This window comes from Ochotona princeps, chromosome 2 (assembly GCF_030435755.1).
Source record: "Ochotona princeps isolate mOchPri1 chromosome 2, mOchPri1.hap1, whole genome shotgun sequence".
Lineage (NCBI taxonomy): Eukaryota > Metazoa > Chordata > Mammalia > Lagomorpha > Ochotonidae > Ochotona > Ochotona princeps.
Window position 1 is genome coordinate 85765349 of NC_080833.1, and position 27618 is coordinate 85792966.

Here is a 27618-nt window from a genome sequence, read left to right on the forward strand (position 1 = left end):
CTTGTGTCTGTAAACAAGTTCCAGAATTTGCAATTGTGGCTTCTGGTAGAGTCTGGAAGCTTATCTGTAGTGTATCTGCGGAACCAGTCTGTGTCTAGGCTGTATTCTAGACTATCATTGTGTCTATGTGATAGACTCCTTGCTCATGGTTCTTTGTAATACACAGCTACTTTTATTTTTTTTTGTATTCATACCCATATTTCTCTAACTTTGAGTGTGACGGTCAAATAGACAAACATTCCTTAGTATAAATTTGGTTAAGGCTGAAATATTCATATCTTCAACTAACTTAAAAAACAGCATGTAAAATGTTTCTATAATACACAATCTATTCTCTGTTAATGAAATTTATATAAAACAAAATTTTTGTCAATGACTTTCCTGTGGAATATGTGTTTTTTCCCTCCCAGAATAATCTAGAAGACGATGAAGATGTGGAAATGAAAAACAATATAACCCAGGGAGACAAACTACGTGCCTTAAAAAGTCAGAGACAGCCACGCTCCTCTCCGTCCTGTGCATTTAGGTACATCAGTTTTACACATTTAAATTCGTGGTGTGTTTCTATTTGTGCACACACATTGTCTTCCCAGAGTTGAATGTCACTCTATAAATACCAAGTTTGCTGCATATATTTCTCGTTCATTACTTTTTTGTGGTGTTTATTTACTATTTTTTTTCTATCACTGTTGGAATAGCAACATTTTAGAAGTTTGTTGAAAGTTAATTGTGGCATTGCATTCTCTGGAATTGTACCCTTTGCTGCTAGGCAGTTATCTCTGGGACTTGATCCTAAATCTTGTTTGGAATTTTTGTGGGTGGAATTTTAGTCTTGTGGCAAAGTCTCTTTGGCGTTCTGAGATTTTTGTGGTAAAGTTGGAGTCTACGGAAAAATATGTTATCAGTCTTTGATATCTCCTAATTCTTGAGTTTACCTAATTCTTGAGTTTACCTGGCATTCTGAGAGTTAAACAAGTGTCTTGTTTCTACCTGTGAAGTTCTAAACCACCTTGGTTTTGAAGTCTGAAATTATTCGTCAGAATCTTAGTGGACCTTAACTGCTGATCACAATGTTTGGAAAAATGTTTTTTTTTCTTTAAAGGTTTAGAGATCATTGTAGTTATAAAAATCTGTAAATACAAATATTCTTTACTGCAATATAAAGTGTAACAAGACCTTACTACACACAGTAACTACTTTGACTTATTTGGTGAAGGGTATGGATAGGAGGAAGGATGCTTTGCCAGCATGATGAACATTAAATAGATTCCCAGTAAACTGAGCTCCCACGTGTTATCTAAGAGGATCCTAACACTTCAGTTAGGTGAGTCCTTGGTGCCTGGTTTGCTGATGTAAGAGCAAAAGGATCATTAGGAGATAGTGGTTTTCTGTAGTACCATGAGAATGGATGGCAGGGTGGTGCTTAGTGATAGTTGTGAGTTGCTGCTGGAAGATTGAGAGGTACCCTTTATTGAGCACCTGCTGTGGGCCAGGAACTGTGATAGGGTTAACAGATGGTTAACAGAGCCAATGCAGAACATGTGCCACATGACCCGAGTTTGGGTTGCTTGCTTGATGTCAAACAGGTTAATGCACTTTCCATTGAATTGGAGCAAAGGCACTATGGATATTGGTTTGTTAAGTGTATGGAAGGTTCTTTGGATTAGTTTATGTGAACAGAGATTTTTATTAGCCATTTTTCCTTCAAACACTTCACTTATCTTACACTGGTTAAAATATATGTCAAACAGATTTATATTTGAGGATATCAGAGGGAAAAAGCAAAGGATAAGTCAGAGAAATTTAACATGGCAAATAAGTACAGAGAAGTGGGAGAATTTAATTTACATAAATTTTAGAAAACCTGTTACATTAAGTGTTTTAAAGAATTTTCAAACGTTTTCGAATTTCTTGGGATTTAGTTTTCCTAACAGCAGCATGAATTGCACCCATTATGAACTGTCTTCCCTGAGTGGATACAATATTACTCTCTTCTTCTTTTTGTTATATATATATTTTTTATTTTGAATTTTTGAATTATGGGTACAATTTTGTATAGACTGAGATTCACCCCCAAACTCCTACCCCTGACAGATTCTCAGCATTTTGCTACAATGGTATAGTCCTTCATAAGGAATCATAATTCCATCAGTCTCTTATTTAAGTAGTACTACTGTATTCTTACAAAGCAAAATGCTTTCAGATGAAATGAAGTGACTAAAATGTATTTACTGCTGGTTTTAGGGTTTATTTTATACAGCAGATGACTACTAACATCTACTTGCATGTTTTTTCCTTTTACTAAATTTCAGATGTTTACTGGTCTAATGCATAGATGTGCCTTTTGCTGTGTGTGAGGCTAGTGATGTGAGAGCATTTGTTTTTGTCCTCTGCAGGTCAGATGATGTGAAAGGGCCCCCAAGAGCAGTGTCCCAGCCTTTCAGGTACTTTATCTTTTAGAGATATTTCCCAAGCATCAAAACTCTGACAATAAGTTATACCACACTCTTTGCCTTTAAGTTTCATGCTGTTGCAAGCATTTTATTCATAATACTGACCCCGAAAAGGGGGCTGTTTCCCTGCGCTGGCTGTGGTGGTGACATCACTATGCTAGCATTCTTTACTCTTATGGCAACATGTGTGAGAGGTCTTAATAAAGTTCATGGAAAATATGGATTATGAAAACCTGGGCATGGGCTTTAGAATATTTTTGCATGAAAAGAAACTCATTTTTAAATTCCATTTTTTCACAAATGTTTTGAAATACCCTTGTATTTGTTCCCCGTTTTATTTTCTTTTCCATCGTCCACTTGAGAAGGAAGCATCAGTGATTTTATCTGGAGAGCTGTCACTTGATTACTCCCAGAGTGGTGACAGGTACCAGTGATACCAGATTCAGTATAGGACGTGGTGAGGACTGTATACAGGTGTGGCCAAGACTATTGGCATGATGTAGGGAAAATGCTAATTCACACTTCACCTCTTCATTCACAAACACGCTTAGGTTTAGGACTGTTCAGTGGGAGCTTTCTGGAAGTTTGAATCTCTGCTTATATAATTTCTCTCTCTCTTTTTTTTTTTTTCACAAAACATGTCCCAAAGCTTTTGTTTGGATTCAAAATAGGATAGATGATGAAGGGAAGAGTCTACAAGTAAATAAGCTGGTTTTTTTTAAGCAGATAGGAATGCACAATTCAACTACGCCAAATAACTTGCTCAGAATAAAATCTGAGTGAGCTTGGTTGTCCAGCAAATGCTTAAACATTTTCTGAGCACCTGCTCTCACTCTTGTAGAGACTGCTGGGGATCAGAGTGAGAGACGACCATTTGTGCTTCAGAGGCATATATCAAGTGAGGGGAATTGATGAACATCAGACAATGAAAGGGAAAAGATGTCTGCTTTATTATGATAATGTGAAGGTACTTCAAATGCTCTTGGGAAAATGAAATCAAAAGATAAGTTTATTTGCGAGCAAAAAAATCACAAATTTATGCAGTTTTTTCATACATGCATTTTCATGAAGGTTTTGAAAACTCCCTCACATACATGGATTTTGAATATTTTTAAGCTCTCCTTTGAATTCCATTTCCTATGAAAATTCTGAGGTATTCCTGTATATGCAGAATCAGGATGCTTACTTGCTTAAGGGTCACCACATGAGGTAACCACTGGGTAAACAATTAAAGGATAAGCAACAGCTGAAAGTCAGGAGAGGTGCGAAATGGAGAGAGATGAAGATGCGAGGAGCTTGTCTTGTCTATCTTGGCAAGGAAAATAGCAGGTGCCAGCTGGACACAGATGTGGGAACAGTCCATTCAGGAAACTCCAGGCATTTGTGTGGGTGGAGGAGCCTGCTCAGAGAGGCAAGTGTCAGATTTTGGAGGAATTTTATGTATTTATGTATTTATGTATTTATTTTAAATTTATTTTGCATTATGTGACAGTTTCATAGGCTCTGGGATTCCCCCCCACTCCTCCCCATGCCCCTCCCCCACGGTGGACCCCCCCCACCCCAGTCTCGCCACTCCCAGCTCGATAAGGTCATTGCAGAGTTCACTGGTTGACACTGTCTATCATAGAGTCTTCATTAGCCCATTTTTCGCTGCCAACATATATCTGAGATGGTTGATTGACCCTCTCTGTCCTCTGTCTTTTCTTGGCTAGGGTTCTGAGACCAGCTGTTCATCGCCTCAATCAGCTTGTAGTTGCAGTTCCTGGGCTGGTTCTGTTTTCGGACTTGAGTTGCACTGGAACCAGTGGGTGTTGCAGACCGGGTTGGTTCTGCACAGCACGCACTCGGCACTTGCATCAGCCAGTGGGGGCTGCAGCCTAGTTGGGGCGACCTACAATGATCCTCGCTAGGCCCGTCCCCTATCCTGATTTACCTGTGTGCATAGCAGACTAGTCCAGTCTGTCCCACTTCCCGTTTAGCTCTTGTATTTGTCCCTGGGTTTTAAAGCTTAGTTCTAACCCACCAACTCAGCCATCCAGCCCCCACAGATGTTGTTGAGAGTTCTTCTCTGTCTAACCACCCCAGGTCCCTTCCATGTTATCATGTCCTCCCGCGGGAGTAGTGATCCAGGAGGGGGGAACCCATTGTTTCCCTCCTAGATCTCTCTCTGTCCTGATTTATGCACTCTTCGGGTGGTTCCGCAATTTGACTTAACAGAATTGGCCCCCAGAGCCATCATCTGCCAGCTGGTGTTGCGTCTAAGTCCTTACAACCCTCATCCATCCTAATTTATGCTTGCCCCAGCAGGGGATAATTTGCTCAACCTGGCTTTTCCCTGGTCTAGTTCCCATGCGGCGCTCAGGTGCTGTAGCCCTGCTTAGTGTGGTCTGTCCCCAACCCAGCCCATGCTCTCCAGTAGGGGTAGCTGTCCGGCGAGGGGACCAGCCCCTAAATCCCCATGCCGGTTCTGCCCTTCCCGGTTCTCACGTGTGCTGGGTGGACGCTGCAGTCAAATCCAGTACCGGCAACCTCGCCCTGGCATTCCACATTGTACGCTGGTTTTGTCGCGACCAAAACCGGCCCAACCCACACTCTGTTCTGGTGCCTGGATTAGCCAGTGGATGACATGCACTGACCCAGCCTGGTCCGCCCCCGTCCCGTGCCAAATGCATGCCCGTGGGAAATTTTCCATGGCCTATTCTGGGCTGTTTCCTATCATACTTCTTGCGTTAACCTGGAGGGTCTGTATCTTGCCAGAGGAGTTGCCCAGGCACCTCCCTCTGAGCCTCTCCCATTGCCAAGTTATGCGCATACCAGGGGGTTTTTGAGCCAACTCTTCTCAGTTCACCTCCTGTCCAAGCAGGAACAGTGGCTTAACCTGGTTGGCTTTCACCCCATTCTGATTCTTGTTATAGGATGTCCCAGCCCAGCCATGGCTCGTCCACACCCACATACAATTCACAAGTGGCTCGGTAGGGGGTCGAGACCCAGCCCAGCCAGTCTCATGTCTACCCTGGTCATCCAGGACACAAGACAGTGTTCGGGTCCGTCACAGTCCGGTGCATCCAATCCCAGCCCACACTGGCGCCTTGGGAGACTACAACTATTTCTAGGTTAGAACACAGCCCCCATTCCAGCACACGTTCCCCCTGGAGGGAGCCTAAACCCAGTCAGGGTGTCCCCTTGGCTCCCACCCTGGGCCTGTTACTAGCCGTAGATCATACGCCTACCGGTGGTTGCTCTGACTCAGCTTGTTTCATTCCCTCATTTGTCCTAGCCTCAGCCCTAGACTTTATGGCTTCGGGTCCTTGGTTCAAGCAGAGTAGCAGGTGCAATGGCCCAACTTGGCTTGACCTGTGCTCCATCCTGGCAGGCCCGGGCACAGTTCGCCTCGAGCACCTGGTGGCTGGAGTCAGGATCTGAGCAACACGCCTCATCCTGCATCCCCCTGGCAACCTCCCAGCTGCCAGAGGTTTGAACCCCCGGGGCCTAGATCGCGCCATTTCCCAATCCCGTTCACCATCCAACGAGGGCGGGGGTGTGTTGTCCTAGAGATTCAATCCTCTGTACCTGGATATTGCAAGGAATCCTGTCTCCCCTATACCAATGTTGGGCCTACTGATGGGTGTCCCCAAATAGCTTTCCACATTGTAAAAACCTCCGAGTTCGCTGCTGGGCGGCCAGCAGGCAAAGCCTGGCACCACTTGGTGCACTGGCCGCCCAGAACAGAGTACTTGCCCACAGCCTCCCTGCTGCGGGTTTGGCAAATGGAACTCATCCAAGGTACCCTGCTCCCGCCTAGCTGGAGCAGGGTGGAGCTCAGGCCTTAGCCTGGCTCTGAGGTGGACCCCATGGCTGTGAACCTGGGGTCTCCGTTGCCCCCTGGGTCTGGGGGACCGAGAACTCACCCGCGGGGTTTGGCGCCGTTCTGCGGCCGAATTCCATCGAATAGGGGCACCCCCGGCATACCGCAACCTTGCCAAGGTTTCAATCTGCCCCCACCCTAAAAATGGAACTCACCCGAGGTACCCTGCTCCCGCCTAGCTGGAGCAGGGTGGAGCTCAGGCCTTAGCCCGGCTCTGAGGTGGACCCCATGGCTGCGAACCTGGGGTCTCCGTTGCCCCCTGGGTCTGGCTATGTATTTATTTTTAAAGATTTATTTTATTTTTATTGGCAAGGTAGATGTACAGAGAGGAAGATCTTCTGTCTACTGGTTCACTCCCCAAATGGCCTCAATGGCCAGAGCTGAGTCAATCAGGAGCCAAGAGCTTATTCCAGGTTTCTCACATTGAGAGCATGGTCCCAAAGCTTTGGACCATACTATACTGCTTTCTCAGGCCACAAGCAGGGAGCTGGAAGGGGAGTGGAGCAGCACCGGGATTCCAGTGCATGCAAGGTGAGGATTTAGCCACTAAGCTATCATACCGGGTCCTTTTTTATTTTTTTAAAGATCTATTTTTGTTTGTATTTGAGAGAGAGGGCTTGGAAGAGAGAGAGAGAAAGCGGTGTTCTGTGTACTGTTTCACTCACCAAATGGCCATAATGGCTAGAATTGAGCCCATCCGAAGTCAGGAGCCAGGAGCTTCCTTAGGGTCTCCCATGTGGATTCAGGAGCCCAAGGACTTGAACCACTTTCTGCTTTCACAGGCCATAAGCAAGGAGCCAGCTTGAAAGTGGGGCAGCAAGGACTCAAATTAGTGCCCATGTGGGATGCTGGCTCTACAGTGGAAGCTTAGCCTTCTGTACCACAGAGCTAACTCCATGATTCTGGAGAATTTTAAAAACTAGGCCAATAAATGAATAAATAAATATATAAATAAGGCTTTATGGGCACTTGGGTTTAAGCAATGAAGTGACATATGATTACAGGTGTTCCATTGAATTGTTGAGAAATAAGATCAAGAGTAGTCAAGGATAAGTAAGGATGACCCCACCCAGGGCAGGTGCAGGCAGCAAAGGAGAGATAAGTCTTAGAACGTGAAGAAGCAGAGTCAGCAATAGCTTGAGGAATCCATGGGAGTGTAAAGCTTGGTGGTGACCAGGGAAGACTTGAGCCCTGAATTTAGATACCTGCTCTGCCATTTGCTAAGTGAGTCGTTTTGAATGGGTTACTTTCTCTTTGTGCTTTGGCATCAGCTCCCTCCTTTGGCAGCTGTGGGCATGAACTGTGTCCTGCAGCCTGTCAGTGTTGGTGGCTGAGGTTGTCACCAGGATTAGGGTCTGTCTTGGTGTCTTTAAGGTTTAATACTCCATCTTGTCCTAGCAGGTTGCTGAGTGTTTAAACTAACGTAGCTTGAGTGTGACACGTTGTCCATTTTTTTCCCTTTCTCCTCAAAGATTAAGCTCTTCCCCGCAAGGATCTGCAGGTACTCTGAAGACCTCAAAAGTGGCTTTGTCCCCTTCAGCGACAGCCAAGAGGATAAACAGAGGTACTTTGTCCTCAGGCGCCAATGGCAGAAGGTAATTTTTTCTCCCTCTCTCAAGGTACTGACTAGATGTTGGGATAAAAAAAGTATGTAGCAAGCAATGACTTTGGCTGTGGTTTTGTCAGACGAGAGAGGGGACAAAGGAAAAGGAGAGAAACCACACAAAAAAGTTGGTCTTGATGAGGCTCTGTTTCTGTCTCGTATTGCAGGAACCAGGCTGTGGAAGGGCTGTTGTAGGACATTCTGGCAGACTTAGGGGGCCCAGAAAGAGTTCAGTTGCTCATAGGATGATAAGTAGTGTAAGCATTTCTCACTTGATGTAGACGAGAGCTAACTACAATGGATGGGGATTTTTGATGTAGTGAAACTGAACATGGCCAATTTAACTCTTGTATTTATGTCTGTCTTAGACACTCCTTATAAAGTTATTTTCATACACTTTGCTGCCTCAGGGTGAATACAACCTGCTAGATTTTTCTAGTTCCCAATTGCCAGGGTGTTGTAGCCAGCCTGTAGAAACCTTTTGACTAAGGAACCTGCCACATATAACTAAAGGACACCTATGATAATACTACCCAGGGTGATTGAGCAGCCATTCTGTCCCCGTGTGCATCGGCCAGAGTTGTCTTCATCACAGTCCCTAAATGTCATGCATACGCGTCTTGGGAGCGCAAGCTGTGTGTGAATAGACTCGTATACTGTTGTCTGTGTTTTCTCCCCTCCCCCGTGTCTTCCATCCAGCTTTTCCATAAACTCCCGGCTAGCCAGCTCCTTAGGGAACTTGAATGCTGCAGCAGATGATCCAGAAAACAAAAAGACCTGCTCATCCTCTAAGGCAGGTTTCATAGCCAGCCCGTTCACCAACCTCTTGAATGGCAGCTCCCAGCCGGCCACCAGAAATCACCCAGAGCTCAACAACAACCAGTACAACAGAAGCAACAGCAGCAGCGGGGGCAACCTCAACAGCCCCCCGGGCCTCCTCAGCACCAAGGCCGAAGAGCCCACCACCATCTTCCGACCCTCCTACCCTGGCCTTTCCTCATCTTCAGCAAGATTCCTGAGCCGTTCCATCCCCGTAAGTTCGCAGACACCATCTCTTGATCCTCAGAATCCTGACCGCAACCTCTGTGCCTTACCTTCCCAGCTGAGGCTGCCACCAAAGAAGTTTAATAGTGCCAAGGAAGCCTTCTGATTGGTGTCCTCCCTCTGGGCTGTGAAACTGTCCATGAACTACATTCTGCTGGCTCCTCGTCAAGTAAATGCCAAGTTTCAGCTGGGGTTTCTTCCTTGCTTCTATCCCTCCCTCTTCGCTCCACTCCTTTTTGAGTGGTTTTTCTTGGGAGGGAGGCAGCTTTCATTCCCTTCAGCATGGACCCTGTTGATTTAACTTACCTTTCAGTTAAGTTTCAAATCAGCTTGAATATCTGCTAGAAAGCTAGGTGCTGGTTGGTATTGGCTAGACCACATTTTCTTTGGTTGTATTGGTATTAAGGGTGATGGTTTTTTCCATATCCTGTATCAGGGAATGGATTTTTGGTGTCTTGACACCTGGCAGATGCTAAAAGAACAGTATTTTCCCAGAAGCAAGTGTCAGACCCTGAATAATTCACTTCCTGCAGGGAACTGACTACGCCTCAGGTGGCAAATGGGATGGAATGGCTTAGAGGTAGCCCTCTGGGCTGCAGGGGGAGGAGTAGGCAGAATACTGGGGAGGTGGTGGAAATCCAGCCATCACCGTGCTGGAGACAGGTGAGATCTCCAGGTATGTTTCACCAATGAGTAATCCAGGCCAGGGTAAAATATGTAGGTTAACTCCTTGCTAGGAATTGCTGTTTCATTGCCTCAAGGACTATTAAGATTTATACGAATGTGACTCTTGATTTCAGAAGAACGAGGAGCACATGAACACACACACGCACACACTCAAAAGGGCGGCAGGGAGTGGGAGGGGAGAAATGTAGTCTACCTGTTGAGGAGTCAGTTGACACTGAGGGCGCCTGAGAACGCTGCGCTTGTGCCCCTTGTCATCTCCCCATTGTCATTTTCCAAGGAGCCAAAAAAGAAGAGAAATAGCACTTGGTGGCCTGTGCTGCTCCTCATCCACTCAGCAAAATGGTGTCCCGTGGGTAATCCTGCCTGGAACCCACTTCCCTTACCTGTCAGTTTAGAAGCCATGAAGGTGCTTCCTCACCTGGGGATGCGCTCTGTACTCATGTATGTGTTTCTTCACATCGGGGTGCGTTGGACACATTCCCACGCCCAGCCCCACCTCAACCTGATGCTTGGATGCTGCTTACACTTCTGTCCACATGCAGCACTTCCCTTAGAGGAGTTGGGCACATGTAATTGTTCCCATTTTGTTTTAGTCCCACAGATCCTTTTAAGCATCATTGTAGAGTTTTTTGGTGCATTAAGGCTCCAGGCGACTGTCAGTCTGTTTACCCCTCTCCCTTGATGGGATGCTACACGTTGTGTAACCTGGCTACATGTTTATCATGAAAATTTAGATCCATGTAACCGAGGATTAGATGTGAAATAAATGTATTTGAGTTTTCATCACTGTTTATAAGCCACATACCTCACTGCAGGGATTCTGCTAATATTTTTGAAACTGAATTGAGGATCAGCCTCTTTTTAAGACTACTGTGTAGATACTTACTATTTTCAGAAAACTCATAATAGATAAATGCATAAATGTCCTGTAGATTTTATCGCTAAAGGTTTTCTGTCACACATGTTTATAAGTGTGTGCCGGAGCATTGGTAACTGAACAAGAATACCATTTTACCTCTTCTGGTTCTCAGTTTTTCTGGTGCAAGCATGAGGCTTCAGATGGTCCGTTACCGCCTCATGATGTTTATATAACTGAAGTTTGTTCTAGTTCCATATTTTGTTATTTTTCACCTCTCCTCCTTCTCATCCCTCTTCTGGCTGCAATAAAGGGATTTTTCCAATAATGGAGTTTAAAATAATAGTCTGTGTGGGCAACTGCTGCTCCCCCTGGAATTTGCCATCTTGTTGTAAAGAGAAGCATTTATAAATAGAATTGCCAGCCTGACTACGTTGTCTTTCCTCTCAGCCTGAAAAGCAGTAAGAAGCATCCGGTCTCTCACAGGAAAGCCTACGTCTTGCTTCTTTGCTTAGAAAGTCTTCTGCAAGAGGGAGGGTGGGTAGGAAATCTAAGCTAAGTAGGAAATTCCCACTTCCTAGGGAATCTAATTGGAGGCTATGCATCGTTTTTATTGATGATCCAGTGCAGATTTGCTAATGGTTGTGGATTGATGTCCCAATAAGAGTGTCCATTTTTGTGGTACTTCTGAAGAGGAGAGCTTTAAAATCTTGAAGAAATGGAAGCAGATTGTTCAACAAGCATGACTGTAGACCTTTAGGTAGGAAAATGAAGCATGCCTGGCAATATTCTGCTAGCACCTTTAAGAAAGACCTAGAAACTCTTAGGGGAGGAGGATGATGACGGGTATTTAGAGGGAGCCTAATATTTTAAAAGCTACAATTAGCATCTCTTTTGAAAGCCGCAATTGCTCTTTCACTCTACAGCAGTTCAGCCCCCAGAAAAAATGTAAAAATGATTTCCTTATTCTGTCATTAAATGGTTTGACACAGAAAACAAGAATAAATGTTCAGGTATCCTTTTGATTGGGACAGAATGCTGAGAAATAGGAAGGCTTTTAAAATATGTGATTAATCCGGCCTCTCCTGGGGGCCCTGTGGGTTCAGTTGCCCAGCACGTTGCACGAGCTTTTACCCACTCACTGCATAGAAATCTCGTTCCCTCCCTGACACTTAGAGGAGGTTTCAGATGAGGGACATATAATTATGGCGTGGGCAGGGTGGAAGTATTTTATTAAATTAAAATTACTTGTGGTATGTGTCTTGAAGATTTGCTGTGTTTTATTTTTATGACACTTGCTGCTGAATTGCTGTTTGCTCTGCAGCGTCCTTACCTGACCTGTGAGTCTGGATTGGATCATGGTGCTTGCTCCATAACCTTTCCTCCATGCCACCTGGGATTTAATGACACTATCCCCCCTTGGAACTTTGTCCTGTCACTGGATTGTCAACCAGGCAAGGGCAGAGGTGGCACCTCTGACTTTCATAATTCTAAGCCCTGTGCCCTGCATATGCAGGCATACCTTAAGGGTTGGGTGATGGAATAAAAGGATGACTGGGTGTTTAAATGAATGGAGGTGCTAAGAATGATCAGTTCTGTTTTCAAAAAGAAGCATCTTGAGGGTCTCTGAAGTTTATGTTTTGTCTGAGGTTACAATGCAAATATATAGCAGAATCATCATTTGAGCTTCGGTCAGTTCGACTCCTCCAGAAGGCATATATTCTTTTGATCACACTGTGTTATAGACAGGGCTACTTAAAAAGGTTCCTGAAAAATGGGATGAAAATATAATGCACAGTGCTCGCTTCGGCAGCACATTTACTAAAATTGGAACGATACAGAGAAGATTAGCATGGCCCTTGCGCAAGGATGACACGAAAATATAATGCACATTTCCAACAACATTTATGAAGACCTGTCATAAATACTGTTGAAGATAGCTAAAATAGAGGGAGCTTTAAAAAATTTATCTGTTGACAAGAAGTGTCAGGGAGAGCTGTGAAGAAAGAGTGGTGTTTTAGTTGGGTTTGGAGGATGAGTAGACACCTTCTGGAGATCCACTTATGAAATGAAGTCAAAAGGGCAGGAATGGCTGTTCCAGGCAATGAGATCAGCAGGAATAGTGATGCAACCTTAGTTACACTCTTGGATTCTGATGACTGCCAGACTTGGGGTTCAGAGCTCACACGTGCTGCTGTGTGTTGCCAAGGGGTTCAGAGCTCACACGTGCTGCTGTGTGTTGCTAAGGGGTTCAGCTGGTTGCTTAACTGAAGCCTCAGCAAAATGGGACTAACAGTCAAGGGCAGATGTAACTTTGATTTGTGTGCATCCTGAAGTATATAATATATACCCATTTCTTCATTTTTATTTCTGATGATCTTTTAAAAAAACATGTCTTATTTATTTGAAAGGCAGAGAGTGGGGGAACAGATATATTTTTCATCCACTGGTTCACTCCTTCCAGGACTAGACCAGACCAGAGCCAGGAACCAGGAACTAGGAAACTCTTCCAGGTTTCCCACATGGTCCCAAACTCTTGGGCCGTTTTCCACAACTTTCCCAGGCACATTAGCAGGGAGCTGTATCAGAAGTGGTGCAGCTGGGACTTGAACCAGCTCCCATATGGATAGCTGGCAGTGCAGATGACTTAAGCCACTGTGCTACAGTGCCAGCACCTTTGATCATCTTTCTAATTCCATCCCTTTCTGCCTCTAATTTACAGTTTAAAATAAGGACAACAAACTTTTTAGAGAGGATCCAGATAGTAAATATTTTTTAAAAGACATTTATTTTTATTGGGAAGTCGGATATACAGAGAGGAGGAAAGACAGAGGAGAAGATCTTCCGTCTGATGGTTCACTCCCCAAGCGGCTGCAACAGCTGGAACTGAGCCAAGCTGAAGCCAGGAATCAGGAGCTTCTTCCTGATCTCCCACACGGGAGCATGGTCGTAAGGGCTTGGGCCATTCTCAACTGCTTTCCCAGCCCACAAGCAGGGAGCTGGATGGGAAGTGGAGCTGCCGGGATTAGAACTGGCGCCCATATGGGATCCTGGAGCGTCCAAGGCAAGGACTTTAACCATTACGCTATTGTGCTGGGTCCCCAGATAGTAAATATCTTAAGCCTTATTTTTCAGTGTACAAGTCAATACATTAATGATGGTGTGTCTGTATTCTATTAAACTTTGTTGATGAAAACAGAAGCAAGGCTGAATTTGGAAGACAGGCTGACATCAGGGACTCCTGTTTTGATGTACTGTCAGGCAAAAGACATCAACATCCCATCTTTTTGTTCCGAAATCACCAGTGATCTTCTGCTATTAGAACATTAATCTTGAATTTCTTTGGGTCTGTGCTCTTGCCTATGTCTGTGCACCTTCATGCACCCTGCTTGCCCCCAACAGTGTGTCCCCCTGTCTTGTTCCTCCATCAGACTCTCACATAGTTGCCTTTGGGATGTCCTTTCTAACAGGCCCTTGCCATCTTCATAAATTTCTCATCTATTAAGAGATATGTGGGGCCCGGCGGCGTGGCCTAGCGGCTAAAGTCCTCACCTTGAAAGCCCCGGGATCCCATATGGGCGCTGGTTCTAATCCCGGCAGCTCCACTTCCCATCCAGCTCCCTGCTTGTGGCCTGGGAAAGCAGTCGAGTACGGCCCAATGCTTTGGGAACCTGCACCCATGTGGGAGACCTGGAAGAGGTTCCTGGTTCCCGGCTTCGGATTGGCGTGTACCGGCCTGTTGCGGCTCACTTGGGGAGTGAATCATCAGAGGGAAGATCTTACTCTCTGTCTCGCCTCCTCTCGTATATCTGACTTTGTAATCAAATGAATAACTCTTTAAAAAAAAAGAGAGAGATGTGGCTTTCTATCCCCCTTGGGGATCCCTGCTTGATAAAAAGGAAGGCATTTCTTTAAAAAGTATTTATATATTTATTTATGTGAAAGGTAGAGAGACAGGGAGAGAAAGAGACACAGACATAGATTTTCTCTGCTGATTCACTCCCTCATTAAATGACTGCCCAGGCAGGGCTGGACCAGACCAAAGCGAAGAACCTGAAACTCAAACCAGGTCTCTTGCAGGGGTGTTACAGGCCCAATTACTGGAGCCATCAACTGCTGTTTCTCAGGGTGAGGATGAGCACAAAGCTGGATTGGAAGTAGAAGTGGGATTTTTTATATGTATTGAGGTGCATCCCAAGAGATGTCTTAACCTTGGCACTAAATGTCTTCCCCCAGCAAGCCTTTTTAGCTCTATCACCACAGTGAAGTGAGTACTTAATTTTGTCAATATATAGTATGGTATGTACACGAATATCTAGATTTGTTTATATATTAACATATGTAAGGTTTGTTTCTAAATTTTAAATCTTTTTTTGTGTAGACATTTCATTAAATTCGTTCATAACTCATTGTTCTTTTGTTTGCTTTTATTTTTAGATATTCATTTATGTATTTGAAAAGTAAGGTTGGCACCACGATGTAGTAGGCCAACCTTCTACCTTTGGCACCAGCATTCCATATAAATGCTGGTTTGAATCCTGGGTGCTTCACTTCTGATCCAACTCCCTAATTATGGCCTGGGAAAACAGCAAAGAATGGCTCAAGTCTTTACATCTCTGCACCCATGTGGAAGACCTGGAAGAAACTCCTGGCTCCTGGCTTTGGATTGGTTCAGCGCTGGCCATTGCAACCATTTGGGACTCACTGTTTCTCTCTCTCTCTCTCTCTCTCTCTCTCTCTCTCTCTCTTTCTCTCTCTCTCTCTCTCTTTCTCTTTCTCTTTCTCTCTCTCAGTCTCTCCGTTTACTGTAACTGACTTTCAAATAAAAATAAAGATGTTTAAAGAAAAAGGTAGATCAGTGATGGATTGAGGTAACAGAGATGTAGAGAGATCTTTCACCTACTGACTCGCTTTCCAAAAGTCCATAGCAAGCATCAAGCACGTCTAGGCCAGTACAAAGCCAGGAGACAGGAACTCTATACAAGTCTCTCATGTAGGTGCCTTGGCCCAAGTTATTGAACCATCCTCTGCTGCTTTTGCAGGTGTATTAATAGTAAGCTGGACTGGAAGCCAAGGGAGCTGGCACTCTAGGATGCTGACATCAGAAATGGTGACTTAATCCATTTTACCGTAATGCTTCCCCTATCTCATGATTTCTGACACAGTACTAGATAAAGAAGAGAATTAGAACAGTAAATATTCATATACTTAACATTGAAGGGAAAATTCAAATTAAATGTTTGTGTTCTTCCTTTCCTGTAGCATTAGTATTCCGTGGTTGAAGCTGGCTTTCATAGTAGTAGTTCTCTAATCTAGTACTGGTAGTGGTTTTTTGACTCAGTTTGCTGGTGTTGCTGTTTGGTTATGAAGACTCTGAGCATGAGGTTTCTGTGTCACATTTGATCAGCGTCAGAACAACTTTGAGAAACTCAAGTGTAGTTTAAATTCTTCTGAGTTCTACTATAAATTATATGTGTATTTGTAAGGAATTTGGTCCTTAAAGTATATCTTGGAATATGACCAGTATATCCACTGTCACCTCGCAGATACCCAGTTTAATGAAAGTGTACTGAGTGATTAGCATGTGAATCTAAGCATACTTCATTTTCACTTAGAATAATGTTAGTGGTGACAAGGATGTACTTATTGATTCTTTGAACAGTCATTCCAGCAAAATGCTATTTTACAACACATAAAATAGCTTTTTCTGATTTAATCATGACAGTTTTTCCCTTTACCCATTTTAAAAACTGCCATCTTTTTTGATTTTAAATATTACTAGTATTTAAAATTGTTTGATTAATAGGTTTAATATCTAATTAAAGGGTAAACATTATATTTAGTTTTAATAGTGAAGATTAGTACTGGCTTTATGTTTATTTAAATATCTTTTTTTCTGATTTTTCTAATACTGTAAAGACTGTGAATATTGAGCTAAAGCTTTGGAATTAGTTAAATGTTGCTCTTTTGTTTCTTACACAAGGGTACTTTGGACAGTTATTTGACAAAGCATCAAATTGCTTTGATGTCAGCATGTTTCAAACAATGACTTGAAATCTACATATAAGATATTTATGCAATCTTTGCAGTGTATACCTTGCTGTAATTTAAATTTTCAATGTTGGGCCCGGCGGTGTGGTCTAGCGGCTAAAGTCCTCGCCTTGAAAGCCCCGGGATCCCATATGGGCGCCGGTTCTAATCCCGGCAGCTCCACTTCCCATCCAGCTCCCTGCTTGTGGCCTGGGAAAGCAGTGGAGGACGGCCCAAAGCTTTGGGACCCTGCACCCTCGTGGGAGACCTGGAAGAGGTTCCTGGTCCCGGCATCGGATTGGCGCGTACCGGCCCGTTGCGGCTCACTTGGGGAGTGAATCATCGGATGGAAGATCTTCCTCTCTGTCTCTCCTCCTCTCTGTATATCCGGCTTTCCAATAATAATAAAATCTTTAAAAAAAAAATCAAAAAAAAAAAAAATTTTCAATGTTATGGTAGCTTTCATTAATTTTCTGTGCAAACCAAATCAGCTGATTTGTTTTCAACATTTATTTTTATTAGAAAGATATACAGAGAGGAGGAGAGACAGAGAGGAAGATCTTCCATTCAATGATTCACTCTCCAAGCAGCTGCAATGGCCAGAACTGTGCAGATCCAAAGCCACCAGGAGCCTGGAGCCTCTTCCGGGTCTCCCATGCGGGTGCAGAGTCCCTGTGCTTTGGGCCATCCTCAACTGCTTTTCCAGGTTGCAGGCAGGGAGCTGGATGGGAACTGAGATTGTTGGTATTAGAACCAGCTCTCCTATGGGATCCTGGCACATGCAAGGCAAGGTCTTCAGCTGCTAGGTTACCGCACCAAGCCCCAGTCAGTTGTTTTGACTTTCCATTTTAAACAAAACTTGCTTTAAGTGATAAAGCTGACCAGAAATATATAGCAGTTAGAATTGGTTTATATTCTCAAATCCAATGGGTTTTAATTAGTTTGGTTGCTTAATTTTAATACCTTCTTTCCTACATAATATTAGCAGTACTGCAAGGGCAGTAGAAAAAGTGTTGTTGTAGTCTTGCCTGTGTCCTTCTGCCCCACTTCCCCCCTTTTGGCTACTAAAAAATAGATGTTTTTTATATATGTATAGAAAGTTGTTTAAGTACCTAATTTTTATGAGTGTCTATTATGAGCTCATATTGATTTGGTGGAATGGCGTAAGACATTGGTGAACAAGGCACCGTTGCGTTGGAACGAAGCAACCTGCAGGCATCTTCTGGCAGAACTGATCTGCTCTCAGTTCTGCCTTGCCACAGGGTAGGTCCCATCTCTGCAGTGTCATCCAGGGCCTCTTGGAATCTCTGCCAATCAGCTTTTCTTGCCCTTTCCCCTTTACTCCTGGGCATGAACCTTCTGTTGCTGTCCTGTGGAGTTCCTTATGCCCTGAGCAGGTCTTTCCTCCGGCTGCTATCCTCACTGCCACAAGCCACCTCACTGCTTGGTCTGCCGTCCTGCTTCCCTTTGCTTTGCAGACTCCATCAGGAGCTGCTCTAAGTTCTACCTCTGCATCAGCGATATCTTTCTTGACTCCATCTGACTGTAACAATCATGTTTTTGGAAAGTCATGCTGTTTGCTTTGATCGTTTGGTCTTTATCTTCCTTGAAGGTCATGGATGTAATCGTTGAATAGTCCTTCAATGGATTAAGGTATCTGTGATTAGCCACATGGAGTTAGAAACTATAGTCTCTTATTTTTGTTGTCTCCATAGCATCAAATCCTGGGCTATGCCTACCCTCTTGATTGTGGATTTTCTTATTTCATACTTTCATCTCTTCTAGTATTAGATAAGTCATTATTTCATCTAAAAGTTTGAAATTTAGGGTGTGTACGTAGGATCTTTAACTTAGAAAGGCATGTTTTTATTACAGCCTCTGTCACACACAGACATGCATGTGGATGCTCATGTGTGTAACAAACAAGCCCAGACATCACATGAGCATTGCTGGTAAGATGACTGCACTGGCCCCCGATGAAAGTCTGGTAAACAACAAGGATCTCCTTGTTAGTGAAGGTGTAACCTGCCCAGTGTCACACCTGCGGGAAACCTGTTTGTCTACACAAGCACAGACTTTCTGATTTTGGGCTCTCTTGTGAGCCTCTCTGTCGTCTGTTATGAAAAATAAAAGTGAACCAAAGGAAAAAGTAAAGAAGTTTCAAATTGAAAGTGAGCAAAATGAGGTTGGTGCACCCCAGGCTGCTAACCCTGATTCATGCCTTAAATGCAAACTGCTTATGCTCTGCTGGCTCCCAGATCCTCCCACTTAGGAAGCACAGGCTGTGTTGGACTTCATCGCTTCTCTGCTCCAGCAGTCGCCTCCCTTTTGAATCCACCATTGGTGGCATGAGGCTCTTTCTGTCCTCATCACTGTTACCTCATTTATCTGCATGTTTGGGGGATTCTGCTTATACTTTTACTGCCAACATCAAGGACAAACTTTTTCTAATCATCACCGTCTTATTTGAATTCCTCCTCTGTGGCAGGCGTTATATTGGGTATGTGAAAGGCATGATTTTATTTACGTAGTCCATAATTTATAGATGAGTCTTTCAGAATGCAAAGGTGATAACTTGTTCCAGGATATCTCACAATGGCTCTAATTAAAATTTCTTTACCTCTAGAGATCTTTATATGTACTTACTTGGAAATTTACTTAGTAGATTTCAAAGCATTGTTTCTTTTACTAAATATTTGCTTATTTGAAAGATAGTGTAACAGAGAAAGGCCTTCCATCTCTGGTTCACTCTCCAAATGCATGCAATAGCCATGACTGGGCAAGGCCAAACCCAGCAGCCAGGAACTCTGGGTCTCCCGTACGCGTTCTGGGAACAGCAGGAAGCTAGCCAGGCAATTCTAATGGTGCTCTTCTCTGCCTCAAAGTTAATCTGCATCTGGAGCGATCCTTCTTGTTTCCTTCTGCTGCTGTTTTCAGATGGAATCTCCATCTCGTCAGGCTTGTGTTTTCTTTCCAAACCATTCCTGAAAGTTATCCCATCTGTTTGCTTCATCTCTAATACCGACTGTCTCTCTGCTTCCACTTGTAAGCATGCACATTCCCTCCAGAAGGGCTGGTGGAGGGCGGAGAGGGGGCTTCCCTCAGTCCACCTCTCTTCTCCCTGCTGCTGCTCTGTCCTGAACCTGAATATGGTCCCCGTTCTGGTAAAGGATCTACAGGTGACACTGATATTCCTAAACCCACGCTTAAGGATCGCTTAGTTCTCATCCTCCCTGAAACTTTCTGCAGTATCTACCAGTATTGCTAACCCTCCCTCCTTGTAATTCTTCCTTGATTTTGGAATGTCACTTTCCACTTAAATTCTTGCCTCTTCCTCTGCCTGCCCCTTACTACCTCCATCCCAGGCGTTGAGCTTGGTTCCTTTGTCTCTCTGGGTAACTTCCTGCACATTGGATCTCTACTCCAAACTTCTTGAGAGCATTCATTAGGATGGAGGAAATACCTTCTATTTTGTTTTTCTTTGGTTTCCTGGCTTTCTAATCCCATCTTATTCATCCTATTGCCAAGGTAGCCATTTAAAATCATCTTTGTGCTTCCGCCCTTCTCTCTGTCGCACCTGTTAAGTCCTTGCAATTCTTCCTGTGAATCATTTGTGTTCTCTCCCCTATTCTTGCCATCACTGTCTTGCGTGTCTTTTGTCTTGGTTCTCTCCCTTGTACTGCTCATCATTCTTATATTTGGCAATGTTCAGCACTCTGCTGTGCTCCCAGCATCCAGTCTGAATCTCCAGGCTTTTGGATGAGGACCCTTGCGTACCTACCTGCCTGCCTTCTCCCTGACTGCTCTACCTTGCATGCTACCCATGTTGTTCTCCAAGAGTGCCATATCCTGTATGGAGCCTCACCCCTACCACTTAATTTTTAAGGAAGATTTATTCCATTTTTATTAGAAAGGCAGATGTACAGAGAGAAGGAAAGACAGAAAGATATTGCATCTGCTGCTTCACTCCCCAAGTGACCGCAACGGCTGTTGCTGAGCTGATCTGAAACCAGGAGCTAGGAGCTTCTTCTAGGTCTTGCATGCAGGTTCAAAGTCCCAAGGCTTTGAACCATCCTCAATTGCTTTCCCAGGTCACAAGAGGGGAAATGGATGGGAAGTGGAGCAGCCGGGACATGAACTGGCACCCATGTGGGATGCTGGCATATGCAAGTTGAGGATGTTAGCTACGGAGCCATTGTGCCAGGCCCCTTACCACCTGTAATTTACACCACTTTCTTTCCTCTGCTTTCTTTTGTAATTTCTGGCCCAGCTCAATAGTTGCCTTTTGATAAAATGTTTGTGATTCCTCCAGGCAGGGTGTCTTTTGCCTCTTGCTTCTCATAGGGCTTTATTCCTACCCCTGTCACTCTCATGTTATACTTTTATGTGATTCTGTGTCTCTCCCAATCTTTCTTCCTGAGGTTCTATACTGTAAGTGCCTAATAAGTATTTATTGTACCAGAACTTGGAGAGAAGATGCTTAATTTTGTGAATGCGAAGTTGAGGAGCTTAGGGGGCCCATGCATGATGGTGTAGGAAATAGAAATAAAGAACAAACTGAACTTTCAGTGTAAGTTTTAATATACAGTAATGTGGAGGTTGTATATTTTTCTAGAACTTTGCCTTTAGTAAAATAAGAGAAAATAAATTTAAACTTAGCTTGCATCAATATAATTTTGGTGTTCAGATGAACTGAAAACACTCATGTAATGGTTGGCTGAGTCAAGCGGGGTGTCAACAATCTGTCATGTAACAATTGAGCTCTTTGTGATTGTTGAAAAGTATGTATTAAATTCCCCCAGAAAATAGGCTTTCTTAAAAAATCATGTAGGAAGGTGAAAGAATATTTTATATAGCATTTTAGTTCAGCAAAATTGGCCTGTTAAATTTTGGGGTCTCTGAAATTCATGGAAAACTCTATAGAAAAGGGTGCACACCCTTTTTTTAAAAGTTGATTTTTTATTATAAACATTAGCCTTCTGGGGTTAACATAATGTTATGTATTATCTTAGTAGAGGACAATATTTTCAGTGTGAGAAATCGCATTTGTGGAAACAGATTTCAGTGTTCACCTTTTGTGAGTTAATTCTTAAGCAATACTAAACTGCTGGGTGGGGCTTCTCCCTCAGTATCCCCCTTTACCTCAGATACATGAAGGAAACAATATGGACATAATAGTCTTACCCACTTTCCTATAGCTTTTGAACATTTTTTACCCTAATTAACTATGTAAAGATTGTCAAAAATGTAATAAAAAATGTAAAAAAAGAAAAAAAACCTGGAAATTCCACTATAAAAGGCATAAGGATATCAGGAACATAGAAGCAGTTATACATAATTTAGTCCATTATTGTGTTTGTCATTAAATTTATTTTTTTATTTTTTTTAAAGATTTATTTTATTTTTATTACAAAGTCAGATATACTGAGAGGAGGAGAGATAGAGAGGAAGTGGAGCTGCTGGGATTAGAACCAGCGGCCATATGGGATCAAGGCAAGGACCTTAACCACTAGGCCACGCTGCCAAGCCCTTGTCATTAAATTTAAAACACTAGGTTTGTGTATAGAATAATGTATTACCAAATGTTTTTCTCTAATTATCATTCTGAAGCAAGTCATTTTTTAGGTGTTTTTTTGCCTTTGTGGTTGAATTCAAGTCAAGTATTAAACAACTGATTTTTTTTTTTTCTCTAAAGGGCTTGGAAAAACAGGGAAATACAGGAAAGAAAAAGTCAGTGTGGCGAAAGTCCATGAATATTTTGAGCCAGAATTTAGACCTAATAGGAGACTAACAGTCCATGCTATTGGGCCCTTTTATTGAAGTGTTTGAGCATTAAGGTCTTGCTTCATTAATTTATTGCCAAAGATCTGAATCTTTCACTTTTCTTTACCAGTTGATGTTTCCATAATCAGCTTATACTTAGTAATGATTTGTACCACTTTTCTCCTACCTCGATTAGGTAATGGGGCGGTTTCAAAAGAAACACCTCCAGAACAGCTACATTGTTAAAGTTCATACTTGCATCTACAAAAAGTATGAGCAGATTTCCAGAACAAAACAAATTGTCTTGATCTCCTTGCCTAACACTTTGTTTGCTGTCAGATTTGCTTCCACGGTAGACTTCCTGATGGAGGCTTATATTTTGATGTAAAATATTGGAAGGTTGCAACTGTGAGCTAATTTCCTTGTTACTTTCCTGGTTGGATACTACTGCAGTGTTAATTTCATGCTATTCATATCATAATAATATTATATGAGTATTACAAGTTTGAACTGGTTTAACGGCTTATAACACTCTGGAATTGCTATTCAGATGAACTGGAATATCATATTTGATAAATTAAGGTCTCTGGTTACATGAACAAGTACTAATGTAAAGTGAGGTTTTCATCTCAGGTCTCACTTCCTTCATAATCATTTTGATTGTCATTGCTTTTTTTGCATTTCAGATGCATTAGTTATTACTAGTTGTTATGGTAATAAAAAACATTGGCTAAGTAGAATTAAAATTATAATTAATTAAATGGGCTCATAAAATGTCTGGGTTTCTTTTTTAAGATTCTTTTTTTGTTGTTGTTGTTCTTGAAAATTAGAAGTACATAGAGAGAGGAGAAAAGAGGGATCTTCTATCTGTTGGTTCTGTCTCCAAATGGCTGCAATGGGCTTAATCAAAGCCTGTATATAGGAGCTTCTTCGAGGTCTCCCCAGTGGGTGCAGGGGCCTAATGACTCGGGCCATTTTCAGCTGTTTTCCCAAGAATAATAGCAGGAGCTAGATGAAAAGTGGAGCAGCCAGGACTTGAATTGATACCTACACAGAATGCCAGGACTGCAGAAGGTGGCTCAACTTGCTCTGCCACAACGCTGGTTCCTTTAGTTTTTTTAAATTGCGAATATTACTGAAAAGTCTTTTTGGTTCAATACTGATGAAAATAATATGAAATATACATTTTCTTTTCCATAATAGATGTTACATTGTGAATTTAATATTTCTTTGCTCACTCAGGATGTTATTCTGCATGAGGCCATTATTTGGCCATGTCAGGTTGATGGAGAATGTTGGATTGTGTATATGGTGGTTGGTGGTCAAACACTAGACATTATGTTGAGGCCTTACTCTATGATGGCCAGGGGTCTGGGTTTCAGAGTTAGAGTACAGTATTTAAATTGCAATTCTATCAATTCCTAGTTGTATTACCTTGATAAAATTATTTTTGTTCCTCAATGTCCTCAAAAGTCGGTTTTCTATACTTAGCTTATTGAATATACTCAATAAATCTTAGAATGATGGATCTACCAAGTGATATATCTAATTTAGTAAGAACTTGATAGTTTTCCTCCAATTAATCTATTTTTTAAATGGTAACATCAACAGTAATAATATTATTTATGGAATACGAAGTAAAATTTCTTGTTTTACTATAAATATTAAAAATTCTAACATCTGGCTAATGGCTTTCTGTAATATTGATATGATATGTGGACATTTGAAAGCATTTTATATGGCTGGTAGTTTCATTGTGACAGCAGAGTTTGAAATTTTTGTTATGATGTGTGATGGGTCGAACCAGAAACTCAGGTGGTTTATCTATGTATTCTGTATGTTTTGATTTCAAGTGGGGAGTGCTGGTACTTATTCCAGAGCTTTCCAGAACTGTAGATGAGTGCAAATGATGTGAGCTAGCGTCCTTCTGTGCAACCCCTGGCTTGAGCATGTGATCTCGAAGTCAGAATGTTCTCAGTTAGCTTGTACCCATGGTTCCCCAGGGGAAAGGCATCACAATGTTCTTAAATTTTTTTCAAGCTTTTCCTATGTTTGTACATGAAGATTAAAATTGAAAGGAAGTCAGCTGCAGAATATGGAAGGCAGAATACTATGGTAGACCTTTTTGCTGATCTTTTATTCTTTGTAACTTTTTTACACACATAAGGAAGCTATGACAGAGCTTTGTTGGAGCATTTAGTTATGGTTTTTCAGTCCTCCAGGACCTGGTATCTGTAACTGATATTTAGTAAGTGTGGGATGACTAAACACAATATTCATTCTTTGGTCACATTGTGCTCTCAATTTGTCATGGCCTGCAGTACCAGTTCTACAACATTCTAGAGCAAATGGGCTGGGTAGGAAAGGAAGCAGTGAGAACTGCTACGGACTGTATTTGAGGCTAAAGTTTGTGAGCTTTGCTGTGTAAGAGCAAAGGTTTTGGTCAAGTGACTAAAGCATATATATTGAATGTTAAATGTAGATATCTTTATGGTATTCTAGGTTATTTCTTTTATACGATTTAGTGGGTATGTATATGTAGATGCATATTTACTCCCTATGTATTGATACACATGTAAATCTTTACCCTAGAAGAAAGTTAATTGAAGATCACATTTGTAGCATTTTTTTGCCATATCTTTACCATGTGTTTTTTTTTCATGATTTGGTTTTATAGGCAGAGGGATTCCCCGTTCACTACCCTTCGTATTCCTCTCACCACTTGTTTATTAAGTATTGATGGAACTTCAGAAATGTTAGCAAAATGCAGCTTTGTTCTAAATGTTGGAGGAACAGAAGCAAAAACTCCTGGTGATACTTAACATACATTTGTGGCATTCTTGTAGCTTGGGCATATTTATATTGTAGTACTCAAATTCTTGTTCATTTCTCTCCTGTTTTGAAGCTCCAGCATAAACTGCATCTGGTAGAGAATAGCAGAATAGCAGGTTTTTTTTTTTTTTTTTTTTTTAACCTTTTCCATTCTTCCTAACAGCAGCTCTTGATATATAACCACATCCTGGAGATTTTAGCCTGGAGAATCTCCCCTTTTCCTTACAATCCCTTGTTACCATCCTGTTACTGGCATATAATGTCAGTTTTGCACTCTGTACTTTGCCATTTCATGTTGACACTTGTATCTTTTCATTTAGATTTTTTTAATGAACACATGGTCTTTTTCCCTGTAAGGCTAGGGACTGTTAAACTTTCCCTCTTACTGTGTTAATGGGTATTTGGTAAATGACTATTGGTAGGATGTAAAATTCAGGGATTTTGAAGCTGAACAAAGATAGTTTAAATCCTTTTGTGTGTTGTTTGGAAAGTGTACAGACTGTTTTTCACTGTTAGTACTGTCATCACCAAAATAGATGAGCCTCAGAATTGATATGACCTGGTAATGAAATGCTGCAGATTAATTCAAAAAATCATTTCTGGATGGGAGAAGAGGGCATTGAATAGAAAACCAAGCAAGCTTTCGAATTACAAGTATTTGATTAGAGGAATTATGCAAAAATTCAATGCGTAAATTAATTCCTGTTCCTTCTTTCTAATCATCATTTGCTGCTCCTAAATAACTATTTGCACACTTTCTCTAGCTCTCTGTCTTTTCCCGGTTTACGTTTATATCCATGCTTTCTGATTGTTTATCTCAATCTTCTACCTTTTATATATATAGCATCCAGTGTGAGAAAGGACGAACATGTACTGTTTAACTGAACATTGATTTCTGTTTATTAAGTTATAATAAGACTCTTCTGCATGAATACTTCTGGGTTTCAGGATTCCATTTTAAGGTCTGTGTTATTTAGTGTAATTCTTTCCCTTAACAGAAGGAATTTGTATGGCATTGAATAAATTTGAGCATTATTAAGGAATTTATTCAATGCCAGTTTTACTGCCTTGGAAGCATTAACAAACCATTGAAATGCATGGAATTAAAAATATGTATCTTCTCAGAGTATATTCTAACAGTCTTTAGTTTTAGATATTTTCAAATTTGGAGCTTGACACTGCAAAAAAAAAGCTTATAAACAAGTTTAAATTAGCTCTCAACTTTGGTTAATATTTAATTTTCATCACTGTCCATTTACTAGTAAGCAAACACTTTATGTACCTGATTCTGTCATTATTTAGCAAATGTTTTGTTTTCGTCTATTTTTTCCGTTTTTTTTCTTAGCTTATTTTAATTACGATATGCTAGTCCCAAACTGCCTTGTGTTGAAGGAAGAAGCTGCATGATTTGCTAGAAATTTTACACGTGATAGTCTTTAACCTCAGTTTATGTCTCTCCCTGTGCAGTCCCTTCAGTCTGAATATGTTCCTTACTAAGGCCCTGCCACCCCGGTGATGCTGCACCAGCCTTAGACACAGTTCCTTCATCTGGACAAGCAATGTAGAGGGAAAACAGCTGCTTGCTGGAAGAGTAGCTCTGCCTGCTTACCTTAAAGAGAGCACTAAGATAACGCCTCCGGGAGCCTTGAAACCAGAAACCTGGTTAATGACTACTATACATGCACTGAAACTAAGCTTATGGAGATTTCAACACTTTTTAAGAGAGTTTTCAATGTTGACTTTGGTATTATGAAAGGTTATTTTTAAATGTGTTTCAATAATACATTTGTTATTACATTTACATGTACAGTGTTACGTTATGTATGTATTGTGAACTTTGAAAGACTATTTTGATAAATTTATAAACATATAAAAACTGGACTATATTTTGATTTAGATCTTCCTGCTGTTTGTTACCAAAAATTTCTATTTTCAATTTGTTTAGTTTTGTCAACAATGACTGAATAATTCTTCCTTATTAATAAGAGAAAGAGAGGGAGAACATTTGTAGGAAGTGATTCTTATGTTCCCTCCATAAATACAGCAGATCAGTTCATTCTTTTGGGAAGTTGATTTGGTTTACTGAGTTCATTCACATTTATCTCTACCAGGAGCACTGTTGCTATGGCTTACTAAGCACAAAGCCTTTTTCTTTTGTCGTTTCTTGTTGCTGAGCCATTTAAATTGGTTTTGCATCTTTGGAGGCTTTAAAAAAATTCTAGCATCCTGCTGAAGATCAAAATTCACCAGTTGTCTCCTGAAAACATGATTTTCTTCTGTGCTATGATTAAACATTCCAAATTCTTTTATTTCTTTCATTCTTTCAAAAGAGTTCTCCTTTTGAAATGCCTTATATTTTCTCTCTTACATATGCAGAGAGACACGTATTTTAATATCTATATCCAAAGTCACCCAGAACTCTGTCACTAAATAAATGTACAAATAGGATTTGAATTAGCAACAAAGCACCTCAAATCATTCACCC

General features: G+C 41.8%; 1 protein-coding gene and 1 non-coding gene across 4 annotated transcripts in view; both read left to right on the forward strand.

The window, feature by feature from the left end:
• Nucleotides 1-26742, forward strand: part of CDC14A (cell division cycle 14A) — a 178175-nt gene extending 151433 nt beyond the window's left edge. For 2 of the 3 annotated variants that reach the window (XM_058659654.1, XM_036494656.2), the window contains exons 12-15: nucleotides 411-526; nucleotides 2397-2444; nucleotides 7791-7913; nucleotides 8621-9151. In XM_058659654.1, coding sequence (XP_058515637.1) covers nucleotides 411-526; nucleotides 2397-2444; nucleotides 7791-7913; nucleotides 8621-9071 — 738 coding nt within the window. In that variant the 3' untranslated portion in view covers nucleotides 9072-9151. Of the gene's footprint in view, nucleotides 1-410; nucleotides 527-2396; nucleotides 2445-7790; nucleotides 7914-8620; nucleotides 9152-26600 lie in introns of those variants that run through there. The other variant, XM_058659647.1, reaches the window with a different exon arrangement.
• On the forward strand, nucleotides 12306-12417 carry LOC118758666 (U6 spliceosomal RNA). The gene has a single exon (XR_004995767.2). It is a non-coding gene; the product is annotated as a U6 spliceosomal RNA (small nuclear RNA).
• Nucleotides 26743-27618: the final 876 nt, after the last annotated feature.